Source organism: Tetrao urogallus (assembly GCF_951394365.1).
Source record: "Tetrao urogallus genome assembly, chromosome: 1".
In the NCBI taxonomy this organism is placed as follows: Eukaryota; Metazoa; Chordata; class Aves; order Galliformes; family Phasianidae; genus Tetrao; species Tetrao urogallus.
This window is the reverse complement of record NC_136813.1, coordinates 147,704,310-147,718,706: the sequence shown is the minus strand read 5'-3', so window position 1 is coordinate 147,718,706 and position 14,397 is coordinate 147,704,310. Positions and strand designations below refer to the sequence as shown.

Below are 14,397 nucleotides of genomic sequence, written 5' to 3'. Positions count from 1 at the left end.
TCCGTTTCCAATTTTGGAATTCACCAACTGATGAGTCAAACTGAAAACCTCAGCTGGATATGAAATAATAATTAAAAAAACGTTAAGACAACCACACAATTTATCAATATCTCTATAATGAACTTCAAAATGATTCACAATTTGACTTGATAGAACAATATACGTTAAAATGCCATTTTTTCTCCTATAGTGATATTTGTACTGTTATAATTTCAGTTCTACATAAATATACATCATGGTATTATACAAATACTCCACAGACATTAAAAAAATTAAAACACTTTAAAGAAAATGTAAGTAAATATTATTTAATCAAATATTAAGCAAATGCTTAACTCGTTTTTTTCCATGAAAACAATTTTATTACTTTGGAATTTTTTTCTTTTTCTCGCTATTTTTATTTAGAAAATGTTTCACGGTAGAATTTTATCAACATTCTTCTAAACAAGCTTTCTGTGGCAGAAATCTTGATAGCAAAATCCAGAGTTTTGACTTTTTTTTTTTTTTTTTAGAACCACTGAGATTATTTTAAAAAATACGAGTAGAATTCATGGCTATAGCAATGTCAAACTGCATAAAGTGTATGTAAGTGGAGTAGAATGGTGGAATGACCATTCCACTTCCATTTCAGACTGGTGACATGGAACATCCAGTGCACTGATGCTACAACTTCTATAATTTTCATAATGCTGCAATAGCAATGGTTTAATTAACCTTAAAATAAACAACATTTGTCATAATTAATCTGGCTTCCTTTCCATAAATACTCTCCTGTTTTCCTATAGTACTTCTCTTCCATAAAAATATCTAATAAATGTTTTCTGTGCGTTATTAATACCTTTCTTCTAACCATTCATAAAACTCTGATCCTTTGTTACAGTTCAAGAGGCTCCTGTTTCTGCAGAGGATCAAAGGACACCAAGGATTACATATAAAACCAGCGCACACAGAAATCAGGGTACCTAATTTCTCGTCACTTTAATGAGTTCTTTATTCAACACAGCAAATATTAATGAATTCAGTGGTTTCACAAATACTCTATTCATTAATTCTGGTTTATATTTCAATTAAAAACTGCCAAGATTTAAATAAAAAACCAATCAAATATCCTACTCGTAGGCAGCATTAGTGTTAGTTTAGAGACCTTCTGTTTTTTAAAAAGTAGAATTCTAAAATAAGAAATCAAAGAAAGCACTGTGGCAGAGTCACAAGGGAGAACTGCGTGAAAAATAAGGTTTCTCACTCCTCTTGTGGACTGTAATTTTAAAAGTCTTCGTATAGTGTCATTCTTCTGTCAGTGCTGCAGGAAGAAGAACATCACCAGAAATGACTATCAGCCTTTTTTGTTAGTTACAAGGCCACGCATACAGTGCAGTCTTCCTCTCTGCTGGGTTGAAACGTTGCCATAAAGGAAAGGCTGTGCTGTGACTGCTTGGAGTGCAAGGCACAACAAGGAATAGGGGGACAGTTTTGTATCAGAAAATGGTAGTTTCATACTTGGTATTAATGCCTCTTTTGGCTTCTTGTCCGGGTTCAACAATCCATGGTAGATTCGCAAGAGTCTTTTGTTCAGATGGATCTATCTGCTTTAAAACAAATGCAAATATACAGATGGGTTACCATCTCTGCACGCAGCATTTCTAGCAGATGATATTTCTTTCACAAAAATAGAACACAGAGCAAACCCTTTATCAACAAAGTCCTCTTCTAATGCCTTAAGCATGTCAGCGCGAGGGTCTGCGTTCCCATCTACCTACCGATGGTTGCCCTCTTTTTACTGTTCAGATCAGAGCTGTGTCTATCCCCAAGCTATGGAGCATCAAAGCCTGCTATGCTATGTTTAAAGCAAGACTTGATGCTGCGCAGTCCTTTTAATACTGAGACAGATGATGGCATCAGAAAATGCTCTTTCTTACAAGTCTATGGATGAAGAATCTGTGGCGATGTACACAAAACTGTATGGTTGAAAGCACGCTTTCATGTGTATTTTTCCCTTTCACTCATCCTAGAATTAACTATCACAGAGGATGGTTCTCCCTTTATATCCAGGGAATATGATACAGCACACAATCAAATCACACCATGTCTGTATTCTCGCTCGATTTAAAATAAGTTGCATAATTTTTGGAAAGTTATACCATAAAAGAGTGCTTCTCTGTCAGCTATGCCCTCTAAGATGGAATAGAAGTAATAGAAGTAATGAGGCTCTGATTACCTAAGGTTCTTAGGAATGTGAGATTCCAAAGATGTTAAGAAGGTGTATTGAAACACAGTTCTGAAACAGGTTCTGAAGTCTAGCTCTGCTGAGCATCATGCATAAATAAATAAATAAGGTAAGAAAAGAAGTTGCTTGTTGTGACAAGAATATCACTGCAAATTGATTCCGATTTGTAATTTGATTAAGTGTAATCATCTGGCAATCAATCTGGTAAATCAAACAAAATTTGTGCACTATTGGTATGCACATGCAGTGACATTAGTTTGATGCCAGATTAATCTCTTGACACAAGCTCAGGAAACTCTATGGAACTGAACAGCTTTGGATGTATGCATTGGCTGTGATCCTCAGCATTAGTCAAGTGACTTCTTAAATTGAGGAAACACAAAGTGAATGGTAGTTCCAAATGGCTGACTGCGATACAGTGACACAACCTAGCAGGGTTGTGTTGGGTAGAGGTGACACAGCTTCAAAATGCGTATCAACTCTTACTGTATAGCTGAATGTTGTTGTTGCATGCACCACTCCATTCTACTTACCACTGACTTCCGAATACTAACACGTGGTTTTGGAATAGGTTTGGAGGGTTTATTTTCAAAGCTCTCAGGGAGGGTTGAAGAATGGCCCCCTTTTCGTGCTTGTAGTGCAAGCTGATAGGCCACCTCAAATGCTTGTCCTAGTGTGAGAATGATTTCGTAAGCTAAATTCTGGAACAAAATAGAAACATTTAAAATTGGGATTAGGCAGAGTTGCTGTTAGATAAAAGAAGTGTTAGTACTGTCTGTAGAATGGATTTGTAATGAAAGTAATTGAAAACACACTGGTAATAACTTCCTAAGTCTCTGCAATAATTACATCAGTCAATTGATTTCTAATTAATTAAGGACAATCTAAATGTAATCTATTGTAGTGAAAACAACTGCTTTTCAAATCTTTGAAAAACACTGTCTCACTAGACACGAGAAAAGGGTTGTGTGGGTGGGTGTCACCTCTTAGAACAAGTGTATTCATTCTTGACCCCTTCCCCGCTCTTCTTGCTTCCAAGATCCTAGCCAATGGGCACTACTGCACGTATCTGACATTCCACCTCGCTTCATTTCAGACCTCCTCTGCTGGCCTCTCCTCTGCCTCCAGGGCAGGCAGCCCGACTTACACTGTGCAGTGCCATCACCAGGGAGCATGGGAAAAGGAGAGTGCTCCAGATCTGCTGTGACACTCCCCAGAGGACAAGATGCATGTGTTGAAGGTGCAGATGCAGATGCAGTGCACCCACGTACGCGTTAAGGTAAGTGCTATGCTTGCAATGTGTGTTTCAAAGGCAGAGGGAACCTTACAGTTTTGTTTTCTAGAAGTAAAACTTCTAGTTTGAGCTTAACTTGGAATGTCAGCATACGCCTGGGGAGTTAGCATGTATTACCAAAGAGGTCAGGTTCTGAAGAACAAGATCAGTTATACCTAGAAAACTTTAAATTCTTAGAGAATATGTGGAAGAAAACCTGCTGAAAGGTTTAATAAAGCATGAATGAGGAAGTGGGGGATCTGTACAAATGCTTTTTTCCAGTAAAGTTTTACATCAGCTAAAAGCAGCTGTGAGTTTCAAATTTAAGCATAATCCAAATTGCAAGTGAAAGCCTATGGCAATTTTTTCAGGCTTGTGGGTTTGCTTTGGTGTATTTAATTCTAGGCTCCTACAAGCTTCCCAATAACATTTCGGACCCCTGCAGAGCAAACACCAGCCTGCAGGCTTTCCTTCTCATGTCCTGCAGACTCCTTACCATAAGTCATGCATCTTAGATGTAATTCAGGAGTTACTCTCTCCTTCCTGATCCTCTGTAGCTGGATGCAATTCTGCATTACTTTGAACCTAGGTGAGCCCTTAAAACTCCCACAGGCTTTTAATATTATTTCAAATGTATTAATTTTAATTGAGGTGCATGTTTAGTTAGTCGAGGCTAACTGTTGAGTTTGTAATAAGGCAGAAAGCAGTGCAAAACACACAGACACACACTATCTGCCCTGCAGAGGTTAAATACAGCTAAAGGGCTAAGCATTTTATTTCATGCCTTATACCACAGTTTCACTGCAGTCATTAAAAAGTTTCATCCCTTTGTTATCACAGCTTTATACAAAGAACATGTAGGCTAAGTTCAGCCTATTTAGCTCATTATAAGAGCTTCTTACAAAGGTGCCAACCCTGGTCTTTGTTGGGTCAAAGGGAAAACAATTATAATCCTCCACTGGGGTATCCTCTCAGCTGTGATGACTGCATTAACAACAACAAGCATGCCAAAGTTTCAGAGCTTCCCAAATAAGAATCTCTGTGAGATCTGGTGGCAGCAGTCTCCAAATTGTCTCACTTTTAATTTAAGGGAACCAATCTGGACTGAGAAAGATTGAGAATACAGTTTGCCAGTGAAGTCAGAAATGAAAGGCTAAAAAGACCATTATAAAGCACTCTGCCTTTTAGCAGAACACTAGTTATGGAATTAAGACCAGCTGAGTATAATTGTTAAAAATGCACAGAATAATATTATTTGAAATGGACTGCACATATTAGCAGGACAAGGATATTATTCTAAAGAGATCTTAATCTGCTGTCAAGACAGTAAGATAGTGTACTGTATCATCATGGGATTATCTACACTGGATACTATTATTGATAAGGGAATACATTGACAGCATATAAGGAGGGCTTGGAGAACAAGTGGACAGTAATACTACAGGAGTGAGAGAGTGTACAACCCAGGAAAGTATGTGAAAAGGTCTTGGGAGACAGCATGTAAAGTCCTGAGAATAGAGTGGAGAAAAGCAGAGAGTTTGCCATGCATAGGCTATCTAGTTTGGGTCCTGGATCTTGTGAGAAATCATTATGATTTGTTTTCTTGAGTAGAGTGTAAAGTTAAAAAATAGCCCTTCCTGGAGCATGTGAAAATGTAACTGTTTCAATGGTTAATATATATATGAAATACTTAAAATAGAACATTTACTGCTTTGTTCAGTGTTCTAAACATAAACTGAGCCATTGTGCATAAATGTCATACATTGTGAACTGCAATAGAACCTTGAAGAAGTGATGCGTACACTTCACTTGGAGGCCTTGGAGGGCTTTAAATTTGTCCCTTTTAAAATTGGAAAAAAAAAAAAAGAAAAAAAAGAAACAAAACCAACGCAACATCTGCTGAATCATACATAGAAAAAAAACCACCAAGGCTAAATAAATTTGGTTTGAGGAATTTCTCATCTGTAGTACAGGGAGAGGAATATGAAAGTCAGAGTTTTTACATATTCTTGGACGGGCTGTTGCTGGAGAGAAAAGAGCAGGAATTCTCTGGAGATGCAGGAGGAAGATAAAAACCACAAAAACCATAGTGGGAAGCCTTCCGATGGAATGAGACTTCTTTTTTTACACGTGACATAAAATGAAGCAAACAGGTCTGTCTCTTCAAGAGATGTTTAGAACAGGGTTGTAGACCCCATGGTGATTATGAGAGACATTGACCCTTACAGCACTCCAACAAGCTCCTTGGAAAGGAGGTAAAGTTTTTAGCACTGAGTTCTGCTACAATCATGTTCCATGTACGTCTTGACAGAGAAGGAAGGTGAGTAAGCTAATGCCTTTAAGCATTTTTTGTGATATGAAAAACTGAGGTCAATTGCCCTGTCTGCAACATAATGTGTTAATTCAGCTCCTCAGTTCAAGTCTGAGTCAGTATTCTTCAACTGCTTTAGTTCACCCAATTACAATGGCTAATTGCTTTGTTACTGTCGGACTTATTTTCTTTACTGCACAAGCTGCAGCAGACATTTTTTCTTCACTGTGTTTTCATGCTTCTATAAAGCTATATGGAGGCTTCAGGACTATTTTGAGAATGAGAGCAAGATCGTTAATTTCTGTCTTTTGATCTACAGAAGCTTAAAATGTCACTTGCAAAGGACTATTACAACTTTTCTTTTTTTTTTTTCCAGAGAAGCTAACGTTTTGCTTTTTTAGAAAAGCATTTTGGGTATGCAGAAGATTTGATGGGTTTCTGCTTTCAGGTAATTACCTTTTTTTCCTTTTAAGATCACAGTTAAATCTGATCTTTAGACTGAATTTACTGAAGTGTCCTTTGGCATCTCACAGATAATTGGTGAGAGCTACCCACCACATTTTCTGTGTAGAAAGTCAATTAGGACACATATGCAAGGTGCTGAACTTAAAATCTGAGCTGGCAAAATCAAACAGAACACAGTATACAGAATCTTAAATTGAAAAATCTGAAAAATTCCGACCCTGTTCAAAATTTCCATCCCCTGAGATGAAATCATTTGCCCAATCCTTAGTCATCACAGTCTTCAAGGCCAGATGTTAAGGATTCCTACTATAGAAATCTGACGAGGTTACTTATTAATAACTGGGGTTCTTTGAGGTCAAGAACTGTCATACACATGCATTTACACTGCTGATTGTTCATATGCTTTACCTTCTAAAACAGAACACATTTACGTTTTGGGACAGCTAGAAAGGACTGCATTTGTCTGCACCCTAACACATCAGTCATTGTTCAATGAAGGGGAAGGAGGCTCAACTTGTTGAGGGTGGTACGAAGAGATGAACATGGCTGGCATTTGCTTGTAACAGCTGTGGTCTACCTGCAGCTTTTATGAACAGACACTCCTGCGACTCAAATTCGTGAATCTTTCTCACCCTGGATTTAAAGTGATGGTCAGTAGCAGACTCTTCTGAATTCATCCTTCTTTTCTAATGTGGCACAGAGAGATATTTTGTATGCTACATGGCCATGGAAACAGGCCTCCCAAATGTGACTTTGAGGCTGTTGCAAAAAGCCATCCATGTAGACTAGCCCAACAGGAGAGACTCATTTGCTCATGAGCTGATAGCTCCTGGTGCCTGAGTGCTCCATCTCAAGAAAGTTGTGAGGATAAATTAAAACGGGCTTCCCACATTCTGCCTAATATGCCCTGAAAGAGTACAGTCTGGGCATGCTGCCTTTGGGTACTGCAAAGAAAAAAAGTTTTCAGTTCTTAAGGCGTGCAGTCGCCATACTGATTGTATCTGGATCATCATGAGAACAGAGAACAACTTCAATAAAAAATTTCAGTTCCCAAATCCACTGGAAGAAGGCAATAAACAGAACTTTGAGGCCTGAAACCATGTGTTTTTCATCGCTGCTGAATATGTACTAGCAGTTTCCAATGCTTATTCAGATTAAGTCTGCACAATGAAGGACAGAAGACTACAGAGAAGGGAAGTTTTGGGTTGCACAGAACCCCCGTCTATCCTAGGCACGAACTAGAGCAGCTGTTGTGCCAGTTTATGCTGGTTGCCTTCTTTTCACCAGTATGCAGGACGGTGAAGGAATGTCTGACTGAAATTAATTTGGATTTCCCATACATGAAAGGACTTTGGTGTAGGAACTATTATCATGGTTTATTTTTTCAAAGGGAATACTTCATTGGTGGTTTTGAGTCTGCTTTATGCAAGTGGATGTGTGAAATGAGTTTCAAGTACTGATCAATAAATCTTCTACTCCCAAAACTTGTCCTCTTCTAAATATCTTAAGCAATGAATGTCACTCCCAATTTTAATTACAACATCATAACTCTGAGTAGAGGAGTCACTTCTAAATACTAAGCATCAGTGATACTTGTATTGACATGCTGTTACACTGAATCACTTTCCTATTTGCAAAAAAAAGTTTTTTCCAGTTCCCTGAACTAAGGGACCTAATTTTCATCTCAGTGCATATACTGTACATATGTATATGTGTGTATGTATATATACAGTATACATACATTATTGCCTGCTGTAAGGGGCCTGCTTTGGAGAGGGGTTGAACTCAATGATCTCTGGAGATCCCTTCCAACCCCTACAATTCTGTGATTCTGTGATTATATTACCATATTATATAAGATTTAAGATGCTTCTTTTTTATACTTTAATGTGGATTTTACCATTTTGAACTTTATTTTTCTTATTGTGATTGGACTTCTGTCCCTTGAAAAATGAAGAGGACTGCTTCTATTAGCAGACTGGAAGACCAGGCTCCTCTGTAAGTGCCAGACTTAAATTGAATCTACTTTATGCTTATGTTGCAAATATCTAGAATATATTTTTTTTCCATCGAGCTTGTTCTTCCATCAGTAATATCAGATTCTGAGAAATAAAACAGCACAAAAAAAAAAAAAAAAAAGGGAATATTTGAGTAGGTAATACCCCACTGAGGATTACATAGCGTATGAAAAATAATACAGACAGTAAAGTTTCTTAAATTAGCCATTTATAGTGGTTGGGGTATTAAACACTCCTCCTGAAGTATGGGAAGTGAGCAAAATGTTAGAATTATTGCTGGATCACTATGCTTTCCTAGCTGAGTAGGGAGAAAACGAATTTTATCTGATACACCTGGCTGTGTGTTTGTGCTTGAACATTAGGCCTATAAATAAAAACGCATTAGTTTGAAACTGTTAAGAAGTGTTTAAATGGATTGGTAGAAATAAAAATGTCACTCAGTTTACTCTCAGTTGATTCACTTATCACTAATATAATGCAACATTTTGTTGACAACAGTTTGCCTATTTTTAATACCATTTAAAATCTTTTTCTATTCCACACGGGCACTAAAATGTCAGTAGAGAAGTTAAACAACAAAAGTACTGAACATAAAGGTTAATATTCCTTTTAACCTACTTTCCTTCAAGCTATTATTTAGTTTCTCTGCAATGCTGACTACTTTCCCAGTCACAAATAAAATGCCTCTGTTCAGACATCTCTCTGTCTTTTCAAATTTAATTTATTTATATTTATGTAAGCATGTTTTGAGAATTCACAGACATTATTAAAATCTTTTTCTTGAATAATTTTTAATTTCTATAACAATTGTATGGAATTTTAGATTTCTCTTGTGCTTAGCTGAAATGGCATTAGGTGAGTATTCCACAAACATTTTGGATGTTAAGCCTTCTTGGTCCTAAAACTTAGAGCTACTATTTATTTCACCAAATTTAGCTGGAAACAGTAAGACTGATTAATTGATACATGTTCATAATTTTTTGAGACACCAGTAGGCTTTGCATCATTATTTGAGAAGCATAAATGCGGGAAGAACTCAGTTCATCAAATTAGAAGAGCTTTAAGAACCTCTGTTGAAATGAGTCTTGAGACTCCAAAGTCAATGCAGTCTGTTTGCAACAAAAAGGAAAAGGTGCTGATAATATATTTTTTCCCTTATCTTCATCATTTGTTAAGCTAAAATTCCCACTGCAATGACAGAGAAACAAAGACAACAGAGGGACCATCTAGACTATTGCTATAGTCTGACGATGGTTACAGGGGTGCCCTTTTCCACACAGACATAAAAAGAACAGTGCTCTGCACAGATTTGTTATCACAGATGTTTCAAATCTATGAGATTCAGTATGGCAGCCAAATATTGCAAGGACCTCTTGAGATACGTAGTTAGCTGTCTGTGTGGTCTCTTCTTCTTCAGAGCTACCAATGTTTCAGTTCTCTGTTTAGAGTAAGAACAAAACTTTTCATATGTTCTCTATATATTTGCAGAGAATTTTCAGTTCTCCAGTTTATTCAGTAAAACACCCATAGGTTTAAGAAATACTTAGAAAAAAAATGTTTGAGTTATCAGGACTGATCCAGCTAAACAGTGAAACAAAAAAGCCCATGGAGCAGCTAAGAAACCCAAAGAAATTGCCCGCTGATCTGTCCAAAAAACAATCCATATCAATTTCATGAATGTGGGATGAGCCCAAAGGCCTCCACAGGAAGACTCCAACGCTCTCACTTCTTGTTGGTTGGTCTGGGACAGACTCATGAGCGTAGCAGCCAAACAGCTGGACATCACCAAACTAGTCTTTCCTCAACTTTGCAGGCACCAGAACACAGTCCAGAAGACAAACTTAATTCGAGGTAGCTCTTGAGCCTATCTCTCAGCAGGACTGAACACTGTACATAATGCACATTGGTCCAGTTCTGATTTATCTGCTATGTGTTACGATTTCAGAGTGGGTGGCCAGAATTGCTTTTTATGAACTTCTTGGAAGACTACAGCTTAGATTAGATGTCACTTGTCAAGACTCGCTTGTAAACGTGTTTCAAAAATTCATACACATGATACTACATTAAAATATTTTTTTCTTGAATAATTTTTAAGTTCCTCTTGTGCTACTGACTAAAGTTTCAGTTTAGCAGCTGTGATGACACAAGTGAATTGTTTCAGATGGGAAATGAGATAATATCAAGTAAAATATTTGTTTTTCTCCAAAACTGTTCCTTCACTATCTTGTATTCGATCAGTAGATCCATTCGGTAAATGAACAATACCTTCTATTAATCACCATATGCCTTCTTTAAAAATAGAATAAAAGAACTGTAACTGTTATAAAGCACTACTAAATAAATATCTCTATTAACTGACCACATCAAATGCAGTAAATACATGGCAGTAGTGGTGATTGGTCTTCAAGTCTTTAGTGATGTACGCAAATGTAGAAAGGTCTTCAGGGTCTTGTGCAGCACAGGAAATGTTACGGATTTCATGTTCAGCAATAATATTCTGTTGAAAAAAAATTTCAATCAATTTAGGAATTCCATGTTAAAGAGCTGCAAAAGGCATGTTTTTAGATACATATTTATGTTCATCTCCTGTGTTCAGATATTTCAGTTTCTTAATAAAAGGGATTTAATATATCACATGTGAGTTTCTTACACAATTCATTGCAATTTTGACCCTCTCCTGCAATATCTAAAATTGCCAGTAAGACAGTAGGAGACAATTGCACTCTGGAGTATTCCCTATGATTCTATTTGGGTTTTGTACAGTTTATGCAGTATCCTGTATACATCTTTCCTGGCATACAGCTGTAAATACAATTTCAAAGCACTACACAGGCATCCTCTGATGCTGCTGTTTTCTGCCGAAAAGTCACTATATCCCACTGCTTCAAGCTGCTGATGGACTGGAGCTGGTGAAACCCAACAGGCCCAATATCCAGTCTTTTGCACAGGGTGTTTGACAAAATTCAGCTATACTCTTTCAAAAAAATCAACAAAACATCCATCATAATTTATAATTAATTAAAATCCTGAGCTCTTGAAAGGGTTCTTCTTAGTAAAAAAGTAGCTACAAATGGCAACATTTCTCCACTTGGTGACAACAGCATCCTGTAAGAGATATAGAAATATTTAACTGTTCATGCACTGAGCAACACTACTTGCAACAGCCAATGTAAAAGCTATAGCATACTATTGAGATAGACGTGGGGTACATTTCTCTGATGAAATAAATAACCAAAAAAAAAGCTGTCTAAAGCTTTGAAGAAAATTATGAATTGTCATTACATAAGTTACTGATATGTAACTACTGTGCTCAGGCCAAAGAAACCATGAAACTAGAGAAGATACTACACAATGGCTTATGATTAGGCCTTGCATCAGCAATGCACACATTTCAAATGATTTATTTAACATGATGAATGACATGATGAATTCAACAACATGGATGACTCATTGAACAGAAATCTCCTCAGAGGTTAGTTTGTATGATCTTCTGAATTGTGTCCCTCCTGACTGTAGCAATGGCTTTTCCATAAAAAAAATAAAAACAACAAAGAAAAAGAAGAAGCCTGCTGCAGTATGACATCTCTACTGCACTAAGAACACATGACATCTGTAGTGCCACAGTTCCTCACAGCTCTACGCTTTGCTGTTGCCTTAGTGGCATCTGTTCAAGTTAAAACAACCTCTGAGCATCTCTGTTTTTCCCACATCCCTGTCTTTTCCTTCCCACCTCCTCTCCTCCTCCTCTTTTTTTTTTTTTTTTTTTTTTTTTGAAGAATGGGAAACATATGCAACTAAGTCACTTAGGATTCTTTGCCGTATCCTCTTTCATTTGCAAAGTGTCAGCTTTCCCCCTTGTATGTAGGTGTCGAGTTTTCTAAAAGACATATTAATATGTGTAATTAAAGAAATAACTGCTTGGGGAAAAAAAAATCTTAATAAAAAGTATCCCAAATTCCGAATTACAGAAGAAAACACGATAAGAAGACTGTTACTGAAGACATGATATAATCCTCTTAATCTTATACTGTTGCAACATACTTGATTATTTCAGTTTAATGCATTATTCATAAAAGTTACAGAAACAGTACTTATGTTTCAATATATGCCAATTTATAATGACACGTATAATCTCTGCTTAATGACTATTGGCTTTTTATGTTACTTTAAGCACTTTATTTCCTTTGTTCTCAAATTTGTAAGTTTTACCCTCAGGAAAGATTTTAGGGAGAATGACAATTCTAACAAAACCAGGCATTTAGATATCCACAGATAGAGCTGTAATATACTCTCATTGATGTTGTAGCATCAACACTGTAGTTTAAAAAGCAGAAAGAATTAAATCTTGGAAGGTTTTATGCCAATTTTTATGCCAAATCATGAGCCACTAAGTAACTACCTGAAGTTATATGCTGTGTGAAAAGAGATCTGCTATGCTGCAACTTTTCCTAGGTCGCTTGAGATTGGCACAGGGCTTTGTGTTTTAGTGTTTAATTTTAAACCAGGTGAAGTTTGGAAACATACTCATTTTAACTTTGTTTTGAATAAAAAAAGGTGTGTCTCAAATAACTCTCACAGACAGAAATTAGCAGTGAAATAGGTTTTCCTCTAACTTCTACTGAATTATCCTCTCTGACTTCCTTTCAAAATTAGACATGTTTTCAATGCATGCATTTGCTGTTTTCTAGAGTCAGAACTCCAGCAGACCAATAGTTTTAGTCACTAGAAATTATGAAGTTATGAATCAGTTTGCTGTGCTTGGTGTGCTCTTCTCTTTACTGAGAATGTAAAACTGTTGTTCTAAAAATTATCTCTCAGTTTGTCAAAAGCGATCTCCAGAGCTTCAGAAAAAGCAGGGAAGGTGAAAGTCAGTTCTGCTTCTGCCAAGGCAACACCACTGAGATACTAAGCTTTGATTAGCAGCCTTCTCTTTACTTGCCTACTTTGTGTTAGACAATTCTTCTCCACACAGAAATAATCCAGCAGTTAGGGTTAGCTGTGATCCATGAGAAATTTCTCAAAGCCTGCTTTGTCTTTGCAGCAATTTCTATCTGGCCTCACTTGCAAAGAAATGGTGTCATGTCAAAGTGGTGTCATGCCAAACTTCAAGGTGCCACTGAAATAGCTTTAGTGGAATGAGGTCAGAGCCTCTTTGTTACCTGAAGCTTTGCCTGCTTTAACTCAGGATACAGATTCTTAGCTTGGTGGCATAAAGTAAAAGGATGAGCAATGAAAGCTGAGTTTTCAAGCACATAAATGCCGGCTATTTTTGTCATTTAAAAGTATGCATTTATTGCAAAGTGGTGCCCAGCTCTACCAACCATAATCTTGCACAGAAGCAGTACAAGTCAGAATAGGGTCTCACCTTGGTGCTAATCTGTTTTGGGTCTCGAAGGAATTGAGTACAGCACACTGTGGACAAGGCTGATAACAATGCTCCTGGGAGGGCTGCAGGCTATTACCTGGTTTTTACAGAAGGGAAAGGCAGTGCAGATTTTGAATGGAAGAGAAAGCATTCTACCACTTTGAGAAAACACACAGGACTGTGGTGTTATTTATCTCAATCAACTACAACTGTTACACTACTAGGCATAAGATCTAGAGGGATTGGTCTAGAGCCACCTAATACTATTTGCCCAAATTCTTTCAAGTTTCCTTCTTACATAAGAATAGATGCACTGTGCAAAGAGATACTGTAGGCTCCTTTTGTTCTCCTGATCTAGTCTTTTTTAAACCTAAAGACACTGAAGTTACATCCCTTACACTATAGAGGAGATTTCAGAGCTGAAAACAGCTTTATCCAAGTTGGAACTAATAGCATTACAATGTTCTGATTTATGTCCAGCACATCAGAGAACATAAAAGAAATGAAGGCTACAGAAGTTCCATTTTGACTTAATGGAAGAAAAAAGAGCTGACAGGAATCTCTCTACTCTGGCAAATACTTTAGACTTGACATAATATATATTTCAGCTTTGTTTTTATTTCGTGCCATCTTCTAGACCTGGCAGTGCTACTGTATTAGAAGATCACAAATCTGCTTTCATTCCTTCACTTAAAACCTTCCACTTTAAAAACTGCCTGTTTTGTCAAGTTTGAAGAATAC

The 14,397-nt window shown here is 37.1% G+C and overlaps 1 protein-coding gene across 7 annotated transcripts in view; it reads right to left on the bottom strand.

The window, feature by feature from the left end:
- Positions 1–1,475: 1,475 nt before the first annotated feature.
- Positions 1,476–14,397, bottom strand: part of ANKS1B (ankyrin repeat and sterile alpha motif domain containing 1B) — a gene marked incomplete at both ends in the record, with an annotated part of 401,710 nt that continues 388,788 nt past the window's right edge. For all 7 annotated transcript variants that reach the window (XM_079549707.1, XM_079549711.1, XM_079549708.1 and 4 more), the window contains 3 exons: positions 1,476–1,586; positions 2,758–2,925; positions 10,651–10,788. In XM_079549707.1, coding sequence (XP_079405833.1) covers positions 1,476–1,586; positions 2,758–2,925; positions 10,651–10,788 — 417 coding nt within the window. The remainder of the gene's footprint in view (positions 1,587–2,757; positions 2,926–10,650; positions 10,789–14,397) is intronic.